The 24,949-nt window shown below is 39.4% G+C and overlaps 2 protein-coding genes across 5 annotated transcripts in view; both read left to right on the top strand.

The window, feature by feature from the left end:
* csmd3a (CUB and Sushi multiple domains 3a) overlaps nucleotides 1–15,051 on the top strand; it is a 237,373-nt gene extending 222,322 nt beyond the window's left edge. For 2 of the 4 annotated variants that reach the window (XM_026924403.3, XM_053228099.1), the window contains exons 63-70: nucleotides 3,160–3,271; nucleotides 3,864–4,043; nucleotides 4,317–4,382; nucleotides 4,614–4,772; nucleotides 5,737–5,849; nucleotides 10,969–11,056; nucleotides 11,553–11,688; nucleotides 12,686–15,051. In XM_026924403.3, the coding sequence (XP_026780204.3) occupies nucleotides 3,160–3,271; nucleotides 3,864–4,043; nucleotides 4,317–4,382; nucleotides 4,614–4,772; nucleotides 5,737–5,849; nucleotides 10,969–11,056; nucleotides 11,553–11,688; nucleotides 12,686–12,845 (1,014 nt within the window). In that variant the 3' untranslated portion in view covers nucleotides 12,846–15,051. Of the gene's footprint in view, nucleotides 1–3,159; nucleotides 3,272–3,863; nucleotides 4,044–4,316; nucleotides 4,383–4,613; nucleotides 4,773–5,736; nucleotides 5,850–10,968; nucleotides 11,057–11,552; nucleotides 11,689–12,661 lie in introns of all 4 variants that reach the window. The other 2 variants (XM_053228098.1, XM_053228097.1) reach the window with 1 other exon arrangement.
* septin7b (septin 7b) overlaps nucleotides 1–24,949 on the top strand; it is an 87,433-nt gene that overhangs the window by 21,339 nt on the left and 41,145 nt on the right. The window lies entirely within an intron of this gene.

Genomic DNA, 24,949 nt, shown 5'->3' with positions numbered 1-24,949 from the left:
CCCTAACACACAATCCTCTAACACACAATCCTCTAATACACACTCCCCTAACACACACTCCTCTAACACACAATCCTCTAATACACACTCCCCTAACACACACTCCCCTAACACACAATCCTCTAATACACACTCCCCTAACACACACTCCTCTAACACACAATCCTCTAATACACACTCCCCTAACACACACTCCTCTAACACACAATCCTCTAATACACACTCCCCTAACACACACTCCTCTAACACACACTCCTCTAACACACAATCCTCTAACACACACTCCCCTAACACACACTCCTCTAACACACAATCCTCTAATACACACTCCCCTAATACACACTCCCCTAATACACACTCCCCTAACACACAATCCTCTAATACACACTCCCCTAACACACACTCCTCTAACACACAATCCTCTAATACACACTCCCCTAACACACACTCATCTAACACACAATCCTCTAATACACACTCCCCTAACACACACTCCTCTATAACACACTCCTCCAACACACACCTATAACACACACTTCTGTAATACACACTCCCCTAACACACATTCGCCTAACACACACTTCTGTAAGACACATTCCTTTAACACGCATTCCTCCTAAACATACTCCTCTAACACACATTCTTCTAACATGCATTCCCCTAACACACACTCCACCAACACACACTCCTCTAACACACATTCTTCTAACACACACTTCTGTAAGACACATTCCTTTAACACACACTCCTCTAACAGACATTCTTCTAACACACACTCCTCCAACACATACTCTTCTTACACACACTCCTCTAACACACACTCCACACAGTCATGTGATGCTCTCTGAAGGCAGCCGAATGTGGGACTGCATTTTAAATAGGAGAATTTGCCTCTTGCTGTTTTTTTTTATCCTGAAATATCCCACAGCTAATCCTTAAACTAATTAGCTTAATTACTATCCTAATACACACGCTAATAATTCACCTACATCCTGCTCATCATCTGCTTTTCTAAGTTAAATGATTTTGCAAAATGATTAATGCCACTTGAGGCAACAGAAGTGTTTCCAGTGGCAAGTCCATTTAAGTGTGCGTGTGTGTTAGTGTGTGTTAGTGTGTGTGTGTGTCACTCTGAGTCATGAGTTTTTTCCCAACTGCCCATTCTTCCAAAGCACAATTGACTTATTGTCAGGATCATTCAGTAAAATGGCGCCTGAAGCTCTTCCGCCGCTTTAAAGACACGTCTGGACGTCTCCGTCGCCTTTCATTGTCCGTGGAGACGTGTCGTTCTTAAACCCATTGACTCGTCTTCCCCTTCTGATTTCCCCCTTTCAGAGCTTCATCAGCGTTTCAAAGGAAAGCTACATCAGGTGCTTCCATTACCGCTGAATGGAAAGTCATTATTTCCTGTATATTTGGCTGCCAGGTCTCCGTGATCAGAGCAGGCACCTGGATTATCGTGTGGTTAAGGGGAAAGGACAAGCGTCACCCACTGTGCCCTTTTAATGGAGACGAACAAGGAGGGATGATCTGTTTTGGAATAAGCTTTGAAGGGCGAAATAGAAAGCTAGCGCTCTTTATTTAGTGGCTAGCGAAGCGTTTTGTTTTGTCACTAACATTATGTAGTTGAGGAAATCGTGATTAGTTATGATATTACAAAAGCTAGGGAGCATTTTGGTTTTTTTTCTCCCATGAAAAGCGAACACTTCATACACTTCTGTGTGTTACAGATACATTCCAGCTAATTATCTGATGTGATAAAGGAAAAGTGCACATTAAATATTTGTTAAATCACATTAAATTGATGTTTTTAGCAATTCTGGTGCTGATTTGTTATTCAGTGCTGTATTTCCATTATTCCTGTGAGAAGTCCATTATTCCTGGTTATTATTGAAGAAAAATTTCAACGCTCTCAAACATAAGCGACAGCAATGACATTTTGTTTTAATGCTATATAATCTTTTGCAGCAACATTATATTTAATGTTATATTAATGAAAAAGCCAACACAGAAATAGTGAAAACAGTAAACGTTGCAACTCCAAGAATAACAGATGATCCCGCCCACTGAGGTTGATTGACGGGTGATCTTACCATCAGATAAAACTGGCAAAGGAAATGTGCATTAATATGTAATAGTAGTATTGAAAATTTTATATTAAAGACAAAAGAGTTTACATTATTAGGATGTTTTATACTTCAACATTTGCAAAAGCTTTGACCAATTGGCTGTGCTAGAAGTTTTGAAAAGCCTACACCAACAGTACTGTGAAAATAACACAATGACTGTGCTAAATTTCATAAAAAACATACAAAGCATTCTATGGGCTGCCTTAGACCCCGATTGTGGAAGTACAATAATAATTATAATAAGAAGAAGAAGAAGAAGAAGACTTACAATTCCAATAGGGTGCCTATGTACCTTCGGTGCTTGGCCCCCTAATTAGTTAATATTTCCAGAAATAGGTTTAATGGTCTTATATTTATTATATATGTAACATAATAATCATAATGAGAAATATTAAGTACATTTTTCTTTATTAAAGATATCTGTAGTTTCTAGGTTTTTTTTTTTTTTTTTACAGTAAACCTTTGTCAGCTGTCTAATTTGAGCTTAATATAACAAAATAACAAAATTAACCCCTTATGCATGTTTTTTTAAATAAAGTGGTACCTGTTTTATTTGCTTGGGACATGCAGTTAGAAAAGAATGAGCCCTTTCTTCCGTCTCTGCTTGTTCTCTCCACAGCTAATCGTTGCATTTTATCTGGCGTATTTTCTTTGCTTTGTTAGATACGACGGTCTCGTTCTGCGTTGAGGTCTCGATGTAGGTTAATATTGCAGCTAATCTCTTTTAGATCTCTAGTCGCAGGAATAAACGCTTCATGGCTGCAAATAGTTTCTTTGTGAGGGAAAAAAGAGAAGAAACAGGAGCATTTGAGAACCGTGCAGCTTCTTATTTTCTGTGATTTACTGGATTGAATTGCAGCACTGACGGTCATTTGCTGTGTGCTGATTTGAAAGTGTATTAAAATTCTCTAGGCTTTGATTGGAATGCGTATTTTGTGTGCAGTCAGTATGTGTGTGTGCTTTTGTGTATAAAAAGTGGCTGTTTTTGCCTGCGCTGCCAGTTTTTAAAGGTGTGTATGTGATATCTCAGGTGGGCAGCACTGTGCGCTTTCAGTGTCAAAGCGGCCACCTGTTATTGGGCTCCACCACACGGACGTGCCAGACCGACCTCACCTGGAGCGGCACCGAGCCCGAGTGCATCCGTAAGTCCCTCTCTCTCTCTCTCTCTCTCTCTCTGTCTCTGTCAGTCTTCACACTTTGTTTCACACACGAGACAAAACAGCCTTCCCTTCGTCAAGGAGAATCTTCTATTTTCCCTACGAGTTCCTCTTCAGCTCTATTCTTCTCATTCGCAGTGAAATAATAATCACCTCCTGCAACACTTTCCTGCATTCGGTTACAGTCTAGTTAGTGCACGTCCTTCGGGATCTACAGGCAAAGGGCTAATTATTGGAAGTGGTCCTGTGGGCTCCACCCACCTGGTGCAGGTTGGCTCAGATTGCATTTGAGTGCATTTTCCTCTCTGTGTACATCCATAAGGGTTTGTTCTGGTTCTCCCGTGCAGTTATTACAGAAGTTTTAGCAACCATTTGTGCTACCAATTTAGTAAGTGATCTACTTATGACTTTTTCTTACTTTAACTAAGAAAAAAAAGACTTGGTGGATCCTGCATGTTTTACACTGAAGATTGCTTTGTAAAGACGCCGTTGTTGTGCCGTTATAGGAAATTAATCAACAACAGAGTGGTGTAATAGTGAAGTTTTTCCTATAACAGAAGTGTGTGTTTTTACGCAGCCCATTCGTGCAAGCAGCCTCGCAGCCCGCCGCATGCCACCGTGGTGGGGATGGACGTGCCCTCGCTGGGTTACATGCTTGTGTACTCGTGCCAGCCGGGTTTCCTGCTCACCGGAGGCTCCGAGCATCGCGTGTGCAGACCTGATGGATCCTGGAGTGGAAAAGTGCCTGTGTGCAGAAGTAGGACTAATACACACACACACAGTGTACATGATACACTTACAGCACAGACACACGCACACACACACACACACACACAAAGCCGTAAATATGCTGTTGTGTTTTTGAGAGCTCTTTAAAATTCAATTGAACTCTGTGTCACTGTGCGTGTGTGTGTGTGTTGCTAGCATAAAGAGTTCGTTTTAGCCTGAGGAAATCAACCGTGTAATTTCTGACCGTGTGGTTTCTGCGTCTACCTGCGATACACATCATCTTCACATCTCTGTTTTTCAGTCGGATCAAAACCGGCAGAGAAAGCGACCGTGCCTGTTCAAGGGACGCCGAGTCCAAAAGCAAGCGGTGAGTTGTCTCAGCCTGCGACGTGCATTTACAGTACTTAAAGAACACACACTTATTTTTAGTGTTGAATATTCACTTTGGATTGCTTTGACTCGAGGAAGCAGCTTTCACCTTTTCAAACTCGGTACATATCACAGCGAAGGGCTAATTACTGCAGAATGCGGCAGGTAAAAAGGGCCGCGTGTGTTTCGCCCCCTCGGTGTCTGACAGCTTAAATGTTCTCGATTGCAGTGCCCGACGACGTGTTCGCCCCGGCGTACGTCTGGAAGGGCTCACTCGAGTACAAGGCAGCAAAACAGCCCGTGACTCTGACAATCACTAGCTTTAACGCAACCTCCGGCAGAGTGAACGTCACTCTAAGCAACAGGAACTCAGAGCTCTTACTGTCAGGTAAGAAACTAATAACACATTGTTAGCTACAGCTACAGGGCAACAATAAGCGCGTACGTCAGAGTCTCAGCGACTTTACAGAAACTTTCTGAATGTAATCTTTCTTTTGGAGTTGAGTAAGTGATGCGTGTTCAGGCCCTAATTATACAGTGAGAGCGAACGTTCCAGATTCATGAGTTATGTAAGTTCCTGTGTTGTTTTTATGTAAAACTGGTAAAGTCACACAGGCAAGTGACAAAGAGAGATGTAAAAGAGTGACAAAGATCCTCATTCCTCTGACAGAGCGACATTTGAGTTGAGATTTCAATCAATCAATCAATAAACAAACAAACAAACAAACAAACAAACAAACAAATAAAAGCAAAGCCAGTAAAATTGAAGTAATAATAAAAATAATAATAATAATAATAATAATAATGTTGTTGTTGCTGTTTATTATTATTATTATTATTATTATTATTATTATTATTATTATTTATACTGTTGTCCCCACAGCATAAACAAACAACCAAATAAATGAAATTAAATAATAAATAAATAGATACCATAATAAAAACTACAGCAATAATAATAATAATAATAATAATGTTCTATATATCACTTTTCAAAGACTCAGTGTCACTATACAAGATTCTTAAAAACAATAAGCAGATGTATTTTTTGAAATTAAAAATACGAAGACATCATTGCATAACATTAAATAAGTGTATTGCATTACACAAAACAATTAATAATTTTTTTTTTTTAATAAAACACAGCTTTGTACAACTACAAAATAACTACAAAATAATAATACATTTTAAAGAAAGGAAACACGATGTGTGTGTAAGTTACACAGTGGAGTGTCAGATGAGGAACGGTGAGGTGCGCGCGTGCGTGTGTGTGTGTGTGTGTGTGTGTGTGTGTGTGAGTGTGAGCGGTGTGCGTCGTACAGTTTCAGCGTTCTTTCCTCTTCTCAATGCAGGTGTGTATAAGAGCAGTGAAGCTCGTCTCACCCTGCGGCTGTACCACACGAGGGCTCTGGTGCACGGAACCCACGCTAAGATCACAGAAGAGACCTGGACCATGGACGGATTTGTAAGCATCCCTTTAGTACAGCCATTATTTATTTCCATCTTTTTATTTTTGTGGTAGCTGAGAGGGAGGGGCTTGGGGGAGGGGCTTATGTAACTGTCTGTATTTCATTTTACTTTAATTACTTCTAATTCTTAGCTCGTCTTCATTGCAAATTTTGGCGTTTAATTGAAATTAGTAGTTTTATTTCATTATTTAAAAATTCTTTGAATTAATTTCTTCTTAGAGGGCATGGTGGCTAGCACTGTTGCCTCGTACCTCCAGGGCTGGGGGTCGAATCCAGCCTCCACCCTGTGTGTATAGAATGTGCATGCTCTCCCTGTGCTTCAGGGGTTTCCTCCGGATACTCCGCTTTCCTCCCCCAGTCCAAAGACATGCGTTGTAGGCATTTCCAAATTGTCCATAGTGTGGGAGTGTGTGTGACTGTGCCCTGCGATGGGTTGGCGCCCTGTCCAGGGTGTCCCCCCCGCCCTGTGCCCCATGTCCCCTGGGATAGGCTCCAGGCTCCCCGTGACCCTGTGTAGGACAAGCGGTACAGAGGATGGATGGATGGACGGATGGATGGAGTTTCTTCTTATTTATTTATTTATTTTGTATTATATAATTTCATTTTATTCTAGATTTGTGTACTTATCTCCTTACTCTTATTTTTGTTCTTTTTTTTTATTCTATCTTATGCTTTCATTCCATTACTTTCATCATTTAAATTTACTAATTAACTAATAATAATAATAATAATAATAATAATAGTTTTTACATATAAGATGAGTTATTTTTATTATGATTTAAACTTGATAGGTAACAATAACAAGAAGCAGGTTCTAATTTGCATGATCACATTTATTACGTATTACAATGTATTACATTACATTGATTATTTCATTATTTCTCACTTGTAGCTCATAGAAACAGGCAGAAAAAGTCCTAATTTTGCTGAAAGAAAAGAAAAACGTTTTACACTTCTGACATTTAACCAAAAGGAAAAAAGGTGAAAACTCAACCCCAGTTCACATACCTGCAATCAGCCTGTAAACCAGACACAGAGATGGGTTGTGTGTGTGTGTGTGTGTGTGTGTGTGTGTGTGTATAAGCGAGAGACAGAGAGAGAGAAAGAGCGAGAGCGAGAGAGACTGCTCCCATAAATATAGTTTATATCTCTAACTGAGATGAGGATGATATATACTGGGTGTTTTTAAATAACGCTTACTGTCATAATGCAATAAAAGCACGAGCGCTGGCCTGAGTGAAATGAAACTACATAAAGCATAAAGAAACCACTGCTGTTTGTTCCAACACAGGAATCTCTAAATTAGATCAAGTAAGGAATAAAACATTTTTATTTTTATTGTCTGATGCAGTTACAGAGTTGATTATTTCCCTATAACAGCCATCCTGAAGTGTTTTTTTCCTCTTATACCACAGCAATTTGCTAATGATTACAGTTTTCTATTAATTAAAGAAGTTTTATTCATTCATTCTGCTCTCACTTACATTATAAGCAGCTATAAACAAGCAACTGTTCCCTCACCAGCTTCACTTGTTTCTCTGTCTTGAAGTTAATAAGACAAAAAAAAAAAGTTAGCTTGTCATGTTAGTAAGAAACCGCAAAGCATAAACCTGAAGACCTGTCAAGGCTTAGATTCCCTGTGAATGAGCTGTTACTATAGAAACCATAACATATTCCAACAAGTGCGATAATATAAACCAGCGATTTGCAGCTGCACTGCTGTCAGAGCTGCTGTTATAGAAGATTAATCACTTTCTGACCAATCAGAAACAAGGACTCGAGCGCTGAGCAAAGGTATTAAATGAAGAGAATTAGCAGTTCCTTATCAGTGATTTCCGCATCATCGGGAAAGGTTTTATCGCCCGAGGCTCTGCTGACTCACATCACGGAACAACGCAGAGCCTGAGGCGTTAAGATGAAATTGCAAAGTCTGTTTGTTTTGGTCTACACAAAAAAAATAGTGGGGGGTCATAATTTGTGGCTGGAGACAGATAACAACCAGACGAGCCATAAATCTCTACAGACCACATTTAGCAGGAACAAGCCATTTTACGGCTAGCTGCTGATGACTATAATAGCTACAACATAAATCACCTTTCCATGCACATACACACAGACTCATGATTACACACATTAGTATACGCTCACATGGCCTCTGACTCCTACTCTCTCTCTCTCACACACACACACACACACACACACACACACACACACACACACACACACAATGATCTGATCTGTTTATTTCCTGTGATAGATGTGCATTCTTCACCTGTTAGCTTGTCCTCCTGCTATCATCATTGTCAGCTATCTCTACTGTAATTGTGCTACATGTAGGGAATATATAAAGACAGGATTACAACCTACACTCCAGTGGAACAATCTAGAACTGAGAGAATTAATATAATATAAAAAATATTGATCTCCATGTAAAAGGGTTCATCTACTTCCTGGATAATATGACTAGTGTTACAAATCAATCGTGACACTATGTTTATCATGTTTCTTTCATAAATAAGATACAAAACATGGTGCAAGTCAGTTACTAACATGCCAGTTTTCCCCGTCTAAATGAAGTAAGGCGTAAAACAAAACAAGGCATGCTATTATAGGAAAATAATCAATGTTACCACCTAAAATGAAGTGATTATTTTCCCCTTAACAGTGCATCTCAAAGTGTTTTATTCTTCTTATACAACCACAATTTGCTGATAACCCAATTTTTTGGATTTTTGGATTTTTTTTTTTTCAATTTTTTATTAATTACAGAACATCATGTCATGGATACATGGATCACAGATGCTTTGTATCCATTTATAGTTACATTTATATACAGTGTTGTGGAATGTCCGCAAAACAAGATAATTCCTGATGTCACTTACATTATAATGGAAAATGACACCTTAAATTATATATTATTAGATATTAGATATTATATATTAGATATATTATTAGATATTATATTATCATGTAGCTATCTGGCTATTCGCTTTCAAACAGGAACAGGAAATATGCATCATCCCAATTGGCTAATCCTGGAACCCGGTGAAGCAGCTGGTATCCAATGAAATGTGATTAAACAAAGCAATGCATTGATAAACAACTGAAAGTGTTAGTCGATAGAATAATTTAAATAAGTAAAAACATTTTTTGTACTGTTCTTAAAACCCTTGTCTTTCAAACACACACACACACACACAAACATATGGCAAAAGCCATGTTATTGTCCAGCCCGATGCAAATTGACTCTGAATTGCATATGAAGATGGAAAACTGCACCAATATCAGCAAATTGTCTGCAACACCAAACCATCAGGAATAGCGGCAGAGTAATAACACGAGCGAAACGGCACGAACAGGAAGCGCTCCTGAGTGGTAAATGTGGAAAAGAGATCGACGTGTGATAAAGGTGGCGTGTCAACAGGGCGCCGAGGAGGGTGACAGCCTAGGGGGAAGAAGCTGTTAGTGAGTCTCGTGGAAGTGACCCCAGCATGGCTTTACCTTCTGCCAGACTGTGTTAGTCATAAAGATGGCTGGAAACATGGAGGGTGCTGGGACGGGACCTGCGAGCTCATCTGGGCAAGTGTTTGATGGCTTGCCGTGGGGAAGCCAAGTCTAATAGACTGTGTCAGTGTGTGTACTTGAGTGTGTGTGTGTGTATGTGTGTGTGTAGCTGGTGGGGGGCTGCTGGTTAAGTGGCTGCTCAGTCTGTCACAGACTTATATAAAACACAGTATTGCTGTAGAATGTTACACACTGCGCATTAGTAGCAATGCCTCCTGGAGAACGGCCCCTTCTCTGATTACAGCCACGCCCGCTGATTACAGCTGAGGGCTGTGATTGGACAGTGATTGTATTTCAGTGCAACAAAAAAAAAGCAAAAAAAAAAAAAGCAAAACCATGCTGATTGTTTCTCACTGAGAGATAAAATAACATTAAAACAATAAAACAATGAAAAAATTTGCTTTGCAGTATGGAACGTTTTCGGCATGTCAGTAATGAAAGTGAATACAGTAGTGAAAACAGCTCATGTTTATTATTCAAATACTAAATCTTTTTAAGAAATTCAAAATTCTAAAGGAATTTTAGCTTTTTTTCATTTTTGTCAGAGATGCTTGGTTTGAATCGGGGAAAACAAATTGTCCATTTATCTATCTAAGCATTTATCTAGCTAAGATTTTTTTTTTTTTTTTTTTGGTTAATTGTTGATTTTCCATCATTTTACTTTGGATAAATCAGTGTAATCACATTTCATCAGTCAAAATAGAAATCTAAAATCTGGAAATAATTTCTGATTTCGAATCATAAAAACATCTTTGTATGTAATTTAAAGGTGCATTTGGCAAGATCTGTAAAAAGTTGGAAAGACTAGGTCTCTAAATGTTAAATAGGTGGAGTTAAATAAGATTTCAATTATTTTAATGCTCCTTGAGCCCACCCCTATCACAGAGTGACATTCTTCTCACAGGAGAATTATCTGGCTGCACTGGGTGCTTACTGATTTCAGACTGAGATGGGGGCGGAGTGAAAGGCCATTGGGGAGTGTCTATAAAATGACTGACAAGAGGGCCATGTAAACACAAACAGCACTCCAGTCCATAATGCAGTTTTCAGAATAGCATTTCTCATCCATGTAATGCACTTATCCCAGGGCCATGGCCTGAACCATTATTTTTAATCATGTTCTACATTTTTTCCAGCTTATTTGTACAAGTAAGAAATAAAAAATGACCTACTGCATTTTTAACATCAACCCAATGAACCCAAGATGAGTCGTGATATTCACTCATAGAGCCGATAACTGAGTACATGTGCTTTCGCCTCAACATTTCCCCCTTTTTCTTTAGTTACTAACTCATTTTTTAACTCAGTCTTACTCTCCTGAAGCAGCGAAGCTGAATCTTAAGTGCGCATTAATAACTGCGTGCAGCTTTCTCTAAAAGTGCAAGACCTCAGATGCTAAAATCCTTTTCCATGTGACACTTTTACACTCTGACTGAAGTCATTTTTTTTTAAGAGGAGCTTTTTAGAGAAACATGAATGCATTCATTCTCAGCACTTCAACTCGAGTGCCTCTTCTGATGACTTGTGTTATCTTTCTTTTTTTGACGTTAGGTTTCAGCCGAGCAGGAAGGAGGTCCGTACGTGTTCCAAGGCTACATCCAGGGCCGGGATTACGGACAGTTCGGGTTACAGAGACAAGGTGTGTTTCATTAACTGATTATAATGTGGAGTCTTTCATTACGTTTTTCATTTGTCATTGTCATGACGTTGTGATTAAAAAAAAAAAAGAAAACCTTATTACAGTGTCAACACAACTGAATTGCATTAGGAGATCAGGAATTTCATAAGTGCAGTATAATGCAATATAAAGCGATGTAATCTAATCTGTAATGTAATGTATTCTATAATACAAGCCGCGTACAATTTATAATAGAAAATGCTTAACAGCAGCCACAAGTGTTATTATAATACTATGCAATATAGACGTAAAGCAAGCACACTGCTTTTGCTTTTTTACATATTATCACATTAAATCCTAATAAAGTGTACATTACGCTCATACAGCCATACCAGTAATGATTCCCCGACCGACATAATGTCTTTATTGTGATTTTACCTGATGAATTTTTCAAATGTGGTTGTATGTGATGGATTTTTTCCTGCACATAAAGTCAATAACGTCTCCTGTCGCACAGGTCAGAACATCACCGAGACGACGAGAAGCTCCGAGGCGCCGCCTGGGACCAACAGCAGCTCTGTGGCCGTGGCAATTCTCGTGCCTTTTTTTGCTCTGATATTTGCAGGGTTTGGATTTTATCTCTACAAACAGCGGTATGTATGCTTATTCGCTCAAACCTAGGCGACTTGATTTGTGTTTTTAATCATGAAGATATACTTATCCAGAGGGCTTCATCATTACTATTGGTATAATAAAGGTAAAGGATCTGCAATCTAAAAAAGAAATGTGAGTCTCCTGTACAACGTTATAAGAGTGCCGATACTCAGGGGTTTAAACTGGGTTTAAATTTTCTTCTGCATGAAGAAAATGAAGAAAATATCTATATATTCAACCTTGTACTCAAAATGTCTGACTAAATATAATGGCATCGGTTGGACCGAGGTAAATCTAAACCAGGCGTGCAGTAACACACTTCAGGATGTGCTGCTTTAGGAAAATAATAAACGACAGGGTGCTATGATGAAGCAGAGTTACAAGTACCACCCCCAAGTTGATTATTTTCCTACAACAGCACATCCTGAAGTGTTTTATTCCCCTTACACTCCAGCAATTTGCCAATTCTAAGAAATTTTCATTTATTGAAGAATGACACGTCATACTTTTTATCCATTTCTAGTTACTTTTAATGTTGGAGAACATCATCACAGTCATATCTTCACCAACCTCTCTTTTATTCTCTTTCTTGAGGTTAATAATACATGAAAATGCATATCATTGTGCAGATTGTGCACAGGTTCTACATAGAACCCTACAAAAGAGTGTTCTCCAACCAGAAAGGGTTCCAGGAACCCCAAATAATTATCCTTCAGGAACCGGTTCAGAGTGTAGTTTGGAAACTATCATTACGTTTTGCCCCATGTAGTGAGCGTATATAGTTACTGCTTAGGGTTGTTCTATGTGTTGCGTTCATTTTCGAATACTAAATCTTGTGAAAGTATTTACAGTTTCTAAAGGAATTTGTAGAAATTTGTGCATTTCTCACTGATGTCAACTTGTATGCATGCACACTTAACAAGATTTGTGGAGGCTGGTCTTGATGGAAAATTCGCTCTTCTCCATTTTTAGTTGTGGCTCGCTCTGTGCTTTCAGGAGGACGGACAAAGCCGAGTTCTCAGGCTGCTCTGCGCATGAAAACAGCAACGGCCAGGCCACGTTCGAGAACCCCATGTACAACACCAACACCAAAAGCATCGAGAGCAAAGTGGTGCGTTTCGACCCCAGCCTCAACACCGTCTGCACCATGGTTTGACCTGAACGAACTCATCATCCAGATTAGCATTCGGTTGTGTTTCGTTTCCTGACTTTGTGGAGGTTGCACAGATTTCTGGAGAAAGACTCAAGCACAGTCTGAGGAGCCAGTACTCCCATACAGTATAAACCACATGCTTTAAGCTCGGCGTGGATCTGCAAGGGTGGGACGGACTGCTTCACGATTCGAGTGGAGTGTTTTTAGGTTGTGTAACTCACTCTAAGAGTGTCCTTGATTTTTGTATTCAAGAAAACAAATCTGAGGAGGCTTCATGTGAAACCTGGAACATTCCGGGTTTTCATAAGCCTTTCCCAGAATGCTGCACAGTGCGAGTTTGCATCATCGTGTGTATATTGATTTCTCGACATGGCTTCGCTTCTTCATTTTCATGCGCTCACCACCCTCCTGCAGATCACAACAGAATAGGCTTAGAGGAAATGGTTATAAAATGATGGAGTGTTCCTTCTGTTCTCTCTTTTTTTGGTTGCTTCCTGCTTCTGGAACATTCTGCTACATTTTCATGGCTTGTCCTAATAACACTTTCCATTAAGGCTCCCTTAACTGATGTTATGTAATGCATTAGTTACACCTTCAGTAACATTAACGACGTATATAAAACTTGTATTAATTTAATTATTTTATTTCAATCCAAAAAATCAAATGAACCAAAGTTTGTACCATTATTGAGTAAAATTATACCCACAGTTAATATTAATGAACGCGTTTCTGGTTGCTAACGTGATAATTTTTGCTAAGTTGTGTGGCTTTTTAGTCATGGATTGAATAAACATGAATGCAAGTGTTTTTGTGTTAATATTTACACAAACGTCAATTAATACACATATTAACTAACATTATTTATGGTTGATTAAGTTTAATATTTAGCCTTTGTTAAGTAAGGAGTAAACCACTCCATGTTGTGCTGTTAGAGGAAAATAATCAACAACAGTGTTACCATGGTTAATTTGATTATTCCTATAAAAGCACATCCTTAAGTGTTTTATTCCTCTTATGCCACAGCAAATTGGCAACGATTACAACATTTTTTCATTTGAGAATAACACGTCATACTTTTTATCTGCTTATAGTTACGTTTGACGTTAGTTCTCTCTTACGTTATATCAGCTTTAAACAGTCGTTCACAAACCAGCCTCTCTTTTTTTCCCTCTCATAAAGTTAATAAGACAAAAAAAATGCAGCTTGTCATGTTAGCAAGAAGCCGCAAAGCGTAAACTCCTCCGTCCTGAAGACTTTCCCATGACGGAAAACTTCCTGTCACTGGAGACTCCTTCCATAAAAACGTCACCATATCGACAATTGTACCTTATTCTTTGTTAAATAACACACCTTTTTTTTTTTTATCTGTTCATAGATTACGTCACGTGTCCGTCATAGAAGTCTTTGTGCGAGTTGTTACTATAGAAACGATAACGTATTAGCATGAGTGCATTAATATAAACCTGTGATTTGCAGCTGTACTTCTGTCTGAGCTGCTGTTACAGAAAATTAATCAATAATTCTGACCAATCAGAATGGAGAATTTGGCAGCACTGTGATAGAATGGAAGTTAAGGGAACCTTAATGTAACCATGCATTACCCTTTGTTTTCATTTTCTGGAATGATACTCCATATCCATGGCTAGAAATTGTAGTTTGCGATAAATTGAATGATTTTGAACATTTCATTGCTTTTTAATTGCTGATTTCAGTGATGTCTCAAAGAGCACATCACCTTAATAGCGCCTTGTAAAATACTCCGGCTATGAAAAGGATTTATTTTCTGGAAATAAATAAGATAAGATATTTATTTATCGAAGTCATGTATCGACTATATCTTCAGAAAAGGTGTGAGTCACCAAATGGCTGCCAAATAACTGATGTAGCATCGCTACTACGTTCAGCTTCTCAGTGCCATGACCCACATTGTGCTTTTGCTTCATTTACTTTGTTTTTTTTGTTCTTTTTTTTTCTTAGTCTCTGTAAATGTGGACGTTGGAGAAGATTTCAGTTTCCGTTCGACTATTGGCTCCTTCGGGTGGGTCCACCTGCTTTGTATATAATATTCATAACAAATGTACAGATATTTAAGGTTTTTTGAAAAAGAGATCTATTTTTGTGAGAAATACCACTTTGTAAGAAAAATAATAATAATACAAGATTATGTAATGTAAATATTCATTTGTAAATGCCATTTACAAATAAAGAGTACCTGCTTTTGTTAAAACGATCCTCTTCTTGACTGAACGACACCAGAAAAAAAACATAGCAGCTCTTGAAAGCTACTTATTAGTGGTATAACGATACGGCGTATAGAATCGTATCATTTGATACGATGCTCTACATCTGTGTATCGAACAATATGTTCAGCAGGCTGCATAATAAATTAGGCTATTCGTCAATTAATACATCTTGTGTCACCTCGCGAGGTGAAATAATCATTTAAAATTAATCTTTTAATCATTTAAACTCCTGCATCTAAAAAAATTAGCTTTCTCCTTATCGCAAATCAGGGTTTTTAAAAACATGGTTTTCCTAAGCAAGCTAAACACTAGCATACTCGCGTATTCACTGGAGAAAAACAGCAATGGCTACGCTCAGCCGCAAGCAGGATGTGGAAGATTCCCACAAATCTGTAAGCTCTGGTGTATGGAAGCACTTCTCGATAAGTTACGACACTAACGATGGCTAGTGAGTGGTGGACCGAAACATTACGGTGTGCCGAATCCAAAACACTCACTGATTCAAGTCGGGTTAAAGAAATCACCTTGGTGATTGGGAAACTCACACTCTGGATTTGTGGAGAATACAGATTCAAAAACACATCTAGGGCTACAGAGAGCTGCGTGACTCTGACAGCTAACAGCTGTGCTAACAGCTGTGCTTTGGACACGCCCACTTGCGAGTCACAACGGTGAAAACTTAGCCATGTTTTGCCAATTGTGTTTCGTTAAATGTTTCTAAAAGTCTGGATAGATCACGCAAAAACACATTATTAAATTGCAATTACTTTTAGAATGTAGGATGTTTTAATCAACTGAAAATGGAAATCTAAGACATATTCAGGCAAAGCTTATTGTTGTATCGAAAATATATTGAGACACGACTGTATCGAATTAGAATTTTGTGTATCTTTTATGACATAAAAGCGAGGGATTAAGCTCCTAACAGGAAGCCGTTCCTTCAGAGGAGCATCGTGATGCAATCCATTATTGATGAAGTGCGGCACAGTGCAGAGCGAGGACGCTCCATTCCAAACCCCCGATAGCTATGCGATGAAAGCTGATTAAATTGAGCGTGGGATGATTGATGAGACCCGCCAGTTCTGAATCAGTCTCTTGAATAATAAATAAATAAATATATAAATAAATAAATAAATAAATAATTAAAAGCAGCCACTCCAGATCAGGAATTGTAGCATCGTTATTCATGGTGCAAAGTTCCAGCAAAAATGACATAAGGCTCTTTCAGGAATCAGACGCACAGAAGATGAAAAGCATTCAGGAATGTACGAGTGAGATTGGACCTGAAGTGTTTGGGCGCCATTTGCATCCCTCGGATGGATCATGCAAGGGATTGCATGAGCTCTCCTGCTGTGTGATAGTGGAGAAGGTTCTACAGCTGAATAAGCATCAGGCTAGCTTTATATACAGATTCTGGTGCTAATTGGTTGGTTGTAGCTGTATTTTCATTATTCCTGTGAGAAGTTAGTCATTGTGTGACGCACTGTTGTCACGACTGTCATTGTTATTTGCTAGTGAGGTTACGATGGCGTTTAATGGGGAAACAAATTCAAGAATCTCAGGCATAACGCAAAACGGTTGCTGTTAGCTCCTAAAAACAAACAAGCAAGAGGTTCTTTTCTCGTTCACCATTTTCTATATCATATTAATGAGAAATCCAACACAGAGACATTCGTTCACATGGAGGACTCAAAGTCCCAGAATGCAATGCAGCTACAACGAAGTTACAGCAGAGACTTAGCTTAGCTAGTTAACTAGCTAGTTAGCTAGTATCTGCCAGATCGCAATAGCGATGATGTTGATGGCGGTATTAGCGTGAAAGTTGACGTTTAGAAGCTGATCTGTTTGAGAGAGCTGGACAGATTGAAGGACTAAAGCGCCGCCGCATCACTTTCTTTAACTAGTCAGTTAATCGACTCAACTCTTTCATAAAATGTTTTTCTATCATGCGAACCAATAAAAACAGAACAATCAGTAAGCTCTAAGCAAAGTATTGCAGCTCAGTTGTGCAATTAACTTCCAACAAAGTAATGAGTTCGCATGGAACGGCTGTAGATGTTTAATCAGATGATGGTAGGGGTTCGTTTTGATGAGCTGGGTACAGTAATTCAATTCTTTTGCAATATCTCTGGAAATGAACACACCAGCCACAAAGCAGACTTGAAATCGAGGGTGTGTGTGGAGGGTTTAGGAAGCGTTGTGTACTTCCAGGGTGCCATTTTTACCTTGTTTAAGTCATTTGACGCTAATCCTCTTTCGCTGACTGATCCCTGTGTTGGAGGAAGGTAATATCGAATCCTTCATTTATCCTGCGAGTGCTGGTGGAATATCTTCCTCTAGCTGACTGTAGAACACGCCAGTGTGGTTCTCCACTGGTTCCACGTTATCTTTTCCACACTTTATTTCATCCTGCGCTCACACGGTTCTGCGTAGTCGCTGTAATTGTTACATTAATGATGTTCAGCTTGCATGTAAACAGACCAGACACTAGGATGGAGTGGTGCAGCAGGTATCTCACAGCTCCAGGGTCCACGGTTCCATCTGGAGCTCGGGTTACTGTGTGTGTGTGTGTGTGTGTGTGTGTGTGGAGTCTCACACGTTATCCGCGGAGTTCTCTCCTTTCCTCCTACCTTCAAAAAATGAATAGCTCATTATTTCAAGATAGTACATTGTTAACTTAACTCGATGTTTCTTTTTTTTTTCAATTTAACATCTTATTTTAAGATAGTATGTTGTTATTTTAACATAATATCTTGTTATTTTGATTCAATGTCTCATTATTTGACTCATTATCCTTATTTTAAACTTATTATCTCGTTTTTGTCACTTCTGGCTCCACCACTGATCCAGAAGCCACCACTCTCCATCCCGATCCGAATCCAGCCCGGACTTTACAACTCTCACACTCACCTGAGCTCTAACACACCTGTTTCCTGTTTTGAAATCAACTCAGTGTATTTAAAAATCTCCAGATCTTGGTGAGGTTTTGATCTTTGTTCCATGCTGCTATTTTAGGTGTCATTTCTTGTTCATCTTCCTAATTTTAAATATCTTTTATCTAGTTTCTCCATATCACTCTGCCTGCCCAATCATTTGACTTTTGCCAGTATTAAGCATGATTCTGCCTGCTGTTTGGGCCTGTCAGTAAAGATTTTACTCACAATGACCTCCATGTGCCTCTGAATTAGTGGCCATTATTTTGACTTACTATCTCATTATTTGAAGACAACATGTCATTATTTTATATGACTATCTCATTGTTTTGACTTAATTTGTTATTTCAAGATAAATATACCAATATTTTGAGTTAGCCTCTCATTATTTTGACTTAGTGATGCATTAGGCGTGGTGTGAATGAGTGTGTGCATGGTGTTCTGTGATGTTCAGGATAGACTCTGGATCCACCTCAACTTTGACCAGGTTAAAGTGTTTGCTAATGCTAATCATTCAAGGAAATCTGAGCTTGTTAGCCTGCTAACTCATCAGCTTGAACTGAAGGTTAGGTTATAAGCTTTGGTTTATATACAACCTTCCTTTTGGGATCTACAGCAGAACGCAGACGTTTAATCGTTTGACATTTAGCAGACATTTCAGTCCCGACGGGAAACGTTACATGATGATAGACAGCACCCACTACTTAATCTTATGCTTGACATTTTTTTGGGCCTGCAGCCTGATCCACTTAAATAAGAAGCTGACAGCAGCGAAAAAAGCAGATGTGGTGGCAACACAAGGCACAGAACAGTGTGGGTTCTTAAATAAGTCTCCTCACTGTCCCAGTTTGCGGGATTTCTCGCCGTCAGGTGCCATCGCTCAGAGGTTTATGTAGAGCACAGATGTAAATAAGACTCACTGCATGGCTTTGCTCGAGGATTAGGCTCTCCAGTGCTGGAGTTGGCCAGGATTTAGTAAGTGCACATCATGATGTGTCACGGTACTGGTTTCTACACAGTAGGGACGAGCGTCTAGAGTGTCTAGAGTGTCTATCGAGTAGCGGCTGGTGTTGAAACGCCACCGAGGCGTGCAGGATGAGTCAGTGCAGAGATGGGATGCTATCAGGAACAGCGGCGCCCTCTGAACTGCAATCACCCAGGTTGAATCCTGCTCCAGCTTCCCGCAGCTGTCTGTCACAGACCATGATTTTTTTTTTCGATCTCCTACGAGAACACATAGTGGGAAAAAAAGTCATCATCAGTTTCCATTGATAGCGGCGTGACATGTGAAATGGCTTCTTTTGTGCCTCCTCCTGAGTGTCGATCTGACCCGAGCCGTGTCGTATCCTCTGTCTTATTCTCATTCCCAACACAGAACCCTGTTCACGTCGCTCTGCATTACATCTGCATAACATCTGCACATGTTTGGCTATGACGCACAAATATTTGTATGCTCCGGGATGACAGGGCAAATATGCAATGCATCACTCAGAGGAAGCCGCCTGAAAGCTGATTACCTACCGCTTTGATTGAAGCACGATTCACTTTGCAACACTTCTGAGATCCGGCAGCTGGGGACTGAATCTTGGTAAAGTGGAAAGCAGAATGTGTTGCAAAACAGATTTTCTATTATCTACTATCTGGTGTATAAGGCTACATGCTGTACCACTGACATTTTTGTTCCAGGGCAGTTGTAAAGCTAAGATTCTCTGGTAGTCACCAGATGTTTATGGGTTTAAATCCCAGGAGAAAGTGAAGAGCCTCTGAGGAAAAAACCTTTAAAGCTGGATCGACTATTGGAGGGGAAAAAAAGAATAAAATCTGACTGTGGAACAGGCTAAAATGTTATTATAACATCAAACAAGTAAAGTATATTTATATGTTAAAGTTATGCAGGGAAATATTTATATATTTATTAATTATTTGGAGGGTTTTTTTGGAGGTTTTATTTGTTTCTATACACATTTGTTTGGCAAATAAATTCATACAGCAGATAATTTGGTTGCACATAATTACAAGACTAAGCTGTTATCGAGTAAGCTTATGGCTAGGCATTTATGTTTTTATTATTTTTTTCCTTGACATGGCCTGCTATAAGGGTGATAAAGTGTGAAAGACCTTTTATAAATTAATTGGAAATTATTAGTCAGGTGTAAAATAACTTTCTTTGGGAGGTCTAGAGTGACCCATCTAATTTTTAGCTTTTTCTTTCTTTTTTTTTTCTTTTTTTTTTCCTTTCATTTTTTCATTAATTGAAATGCAGTCTCTGCCTGACTACATCTGCCAAAACATTGAAAGAAATATTTTCCATGTCTCATTAGTCCTGTCTCTTGAAGCGATGCTGGTAACCATAGGGACAGAATGGGAATTTCCACCTGTATTTGGATTTGCAGCCTAATAATAATAATAATAATAATAATAATCCACCTGTATTTTGGCTTTGCAGCTACTGTGGAAGGAGATCATGGAGCTGTAGGCGTAGCTTCCGAAACTCAGTGCCAGGTTTGTTGTGGGTGACACACTTAGCATCCTGCTCTGCGTCGTGCCCTTTGAAACATTCCCCTTAGAAATTCTCTGAACATTATACAGGAAGAGACCATTTTCAGGACAACAGCGAGATCTCTGATGCGCCATTGCCATCTACAGGACCAACATGGAACTAAAGCTAAAGATATTAAACACTGCAGTTATGGTCACAGTTTGATTATTTTATGGATTATGTCTGTTTCAGGTCCACGTAAATAGATTTTGGATGAGATGGGTTTCATTGAAAGGTGTGCTTATAGGAAAATAATCAGTGGGGTGTTGTGATGAAGCATAATCACTGTTACCGCACCAGAGTTTTCCTATTACGGCTCATTCCGAAGTGTTTCATTCTTCTTACACTGCAGCAATTTACCAATTTAAGTTAATTTATTAATTTACTGAAGCATGACATCACCTTTCACAGTGGGATTTTCCTTTAATAGATTAATAAGAGATGCGTCGCGAATGAAGTAGCTACAAATGAGCTGTGGCTGAGTTAGCTAGTTAGCAACCCAGTGGCTAGCTAGGAGAAAGATAGTTTAACCAGCTAATGCTAGCTGATAGCTAATGTCATATATTCAAGCAACACTTACATAAAAGTAAGTCAACATGTGAGGTAAATAAATTCATACAGCAGTTGCATTTGATTACAAGACTAAGCTAGATAGCTAATTATCAAGAACGGTTAGGCTAGATACTTTAGCTCATACATTTAATCTGTTTATAGTTAGATTTAATGTCGTGGACCATCTTCGAGACAAGTTCCTGTCATCACTTAAGTTCTAGCAGCCTTAAACTGCCTCACCAGCCTCTCTTTTTTCTCTCTCTTGAAGTTAATGAGATGACAAAAAAAAAATGCAGCTTGTCACGTGAGAAACAGCTAAGCAAAGACTTTCCCAAGTGTTACAAAGTGCTGACACTGGAGACTCCTTCCAAAAATGTTACAGAAAACTTCACCATGTCAACAATTATACACTTTTTTATTATTATTATTTGTATATTATGGACTCCTATGATCCAGAGACTGTTCGCAAGTTCGAATCCTGTGGCTGGGAGTCCAAGAGACGAAAAACTGGCTGTGCTGTCTGGGTGGGAGGGGCATACTCTCTCTTCCCTGTAAATTACATAGAAATTAGCCAAGCATCTGTGAGCTTAAGTATGAGGAAGAGAGCAGATAGCGCTTTCTTCCAAGTGTGTTATGCTGCCCTGTGACGCAGCATGAGCAGGAGGAGAAAGGTGTAGCTGGCTGTCTTCACGTCTCAGAGGAAGTACATGTTAGCCTTCACCGTCCCAAGTTAGTAGCTGCTGGATGCTAGGAGAGAGTGGGTGGGACTTGACCAAGACTAAATTAGGGAGGAGAATGAGGTGTGAATTCAAATATCTCCATCTAACAAACTTAGGTGTTCAAAATATTTGACATCTGAACTGTATGCTAATATTATAAATGTGTGGGGAACCGTGTTGAAAAAAAATTCTTAAAAGTGGTGCTGGTGAAAATGTGTGCTCAGTAACACTAAAAAATCTTAAACAAACTCAATTTTTTCCGCCACATTCCCCGTCCTCAACCAACCCTGAGCGTCATTCGCTTCATGATTAGATTTCTGACAGAGCTGCCATCTGGAAAGCAGTATTGACTAAACACAACGTTCAAAAAAGTGTGTCATAAGTGCGTTAAATGAGCCGCACGCTGGACCTGAGAGCTCTGGAAAAAGGTTACACACTCTCGTGAGATGCCTTTTTTTACTGTTCTTTAGGATTGGGTGTGTTTTTCTCGTCAAGACAGCCAAAGAGAACCTCAACAAAGCAGATTGTCAGCTGTTGGAAATAAGACGGCGCTGAACAGCTGAGAGTTAAATCGTTCCAATGTGTACAGCAGAGGAGCGTTTTAGAAGACAAAGGCAGCTGTGTTCCCTGAGGCAATACGTCCGTATCTTCCATTCGGTGGTGTTGCTTTATTTATCGCCTCAGGGTGAATGAAACGCTTGATTGCCCACCGTTTGTGCTTTGTTATTCAAATGTGGAGCTCTGAAGTACAGAGAACCGCACTTTTGTACCTCAGGTGATGTTTACAGAGCCTGTAATGGCGTCCTCACTGAGAGGTTCCTCTGGGGAACACGAAGCTCTCTACTCGCATGCAAAATGTGGAAAATGTTACAGCCATTTCTCTGGATAATGGCACCGGAATGTTCGGACTGGAAACCTCAAGAGAGAGACCCAGTGTCTGAGACTGAACTTGTAAAATCCACACTGACCCACGGAAGGTTTTATAGACATAGCAATAAAGTCAGAAAAAAGGGTTCTTTGGGGTTCTTTGGAAAGACAAGGGTTCTTAGCATTCTAGCACAGGGTTCCTTGGAAAGACGAACCTAAGAACTCTATATGATGCTACACTTTAAAAAAAATAATAAATAAAAAATTTTCAAGGTTTTTCCTATAGTTAGGTGCTATAATCTTTTTAGTTCTTTAGTTTTTTTTTTTTTTGTTCCAGTTTGGTTTTATTTGGTACCATTCTGATACAGAACCACTCTGTTTCAGGGCTGTAATTTTAAGTGTCCCCCCAGATGGATGGGCCAAAGAATGGCTTAGGGAGCTACACTTTTAGAAAAAGGGTTCCTCGAGGGTTCTTTGGAAAGTTATGTGCTTTACATTGTTTAGGTTCTATACGGTACTGTTCGGATATAAAAGCATTATGTTGTATGCTTTTATCTACAGAAAACAAAAACTGGTTCCCCGAGGGTTCTTTAGGATAGTCAAAGGTTTTTAGCTTCCTAAATGGGTTCTTTCTTTAATAAAAGAAACCCCCTTGTTGTAGGGTTCTACATAGTGTCCTAGATGTAACCTTCCATCCTAGGTATGGATGGAATAATGGATAAATAACTTTTAGTTTTAGGGTTCTTTTAAGGTTCTTTGGATAGTTGTTCTTAAGGGTCTGTTCTGCTAAGCTTTTTAGATTGGTTCCCCGTTGTGATATGGAAACACTATGTTGTGTTTTCTACATTGTACCCTTAAAGGTTCCCTCTTTGAAGGTAAATCAAAAAGATAAAGCAGACACTTTAGGGTGGTACGCTGGAAAAAAAATCGTCCCCTGAGGGTTCTTTGGATAGTTAAGAGTTTTAAGCTTTCTAGAGTGGTTCTACTAGAAACCCTTTTCTAATACAGAAACACTCCATTGTAGGGTTTTACTTAGAACCTTTAAGGGTTCCCCAGATGGACAAACTAAAGAACACTTTAGTGCACCAATCTCAAACAAAAGGGTTCCTCGAGGCTTTGGAACTGATAGGAATGATTAGCTTGCTAAAAATGTAGAACAGGTTAGATCTGGAACCCTGTAAATGGATGGATGGATGTTGATAGAACCCTTGAGTTACCGTTTGTTCTCAGTGTAGCACCTGAAAGCATTTTTCAGGTTGTCCTTCTGGGAAAACTCCATCCATCCATCCATCCATCAGTCCATCCAGACACATAGACAGACAGGTTTGTCTCACCTGGAGTTCTACTAACAGTTCCAAGTAGAACATCTTTTAGAACGCTAGAGCCTTTAATCATACAAAAGATGAACCATTTTTTTTAAGAGAACAGAAATACTGTGTTCTAAAGTGCTGTGTGGATCCCTGAGGAGGAAAATTACGCCACAGCAGCAAACATTCCCTGTGAATAATAAACAGCCGTGTAATTCCACAAGTACAGAATGCGAACACTTTCAGTGCAGAACATTGCAGAACCACCAGCACAGAAACCAGATAGAACCCAAAGTGAATGAAGTGATGTGTGTTTAAACGTCAGTCGACAACAGCAACAGAATAATTTCGCTCCTGATGTCCTGGCCGTCTCATACATGATGAGTGTGTGGCCCAAACCCGAGATAGGAGTAATACAAAGACACGGAGGTGTGTGTGTGTGTACAGTGCTGCGGTCGGGTCTGCAGGGAACCGACATCAGGAGAAAGAGCTCATTCAGTCCGGAGAAGACGTGCACACAGGAGCAACAGTGCTTCTTACAGTGCTTACAGTGTCTCGTGTCTCTGGAGACAGAAGCTGGAGATCAGGGGATGAAAAAAAAAGCGAAAGGAGGTGGATTCAATAGTGGCCTTGTTTTGCACACTACAGCTAGGTTTAGTGTGTGTGTGTGTGTGCGCGCGTGTGTGTTTGGGGGGTCGTTGGCCCCAAATTTGTTTGCAATAGACATGAACTGAATCAGTTATGTTGAATTAGTATTGAAAAGACTGCAGAGCATAGAGTGGACCTGAGCAGGAGATGTTTGACATGTTTAATCAATGATGGATTAATCTTCCAGGAAATGTTCATGGCCCAGAACTGATCCAGAACCAACACGTCAAAGTTTCCCTACTGGATCTGACACTGTGCTGCAATTTTATGTCCTACAAAAGTACAGTAAGCACCATTTG

The sequence above is a fragment of the Pangasianodon hypophthalmus genome, chromosome 22 (assembly GCF_027358585.1).
Source record: "Pangasianodon hypophthalmus isolate fPanHyp1 chromosome 22, fPanHyp1.pri, whole genome shotgun sequence".
NCBI lineage: Eukaryota > Metazoa > Chordata > Actinopteri > Siluriformes > Pangasiidae > Pangasianodon > Pangasianodon hypophthalmus.
The sequence above is the reverse complement of the archived record's forward strand: the minus strand, read 5'-3'. Positions and strand labels throughout refer to the sequence as shown.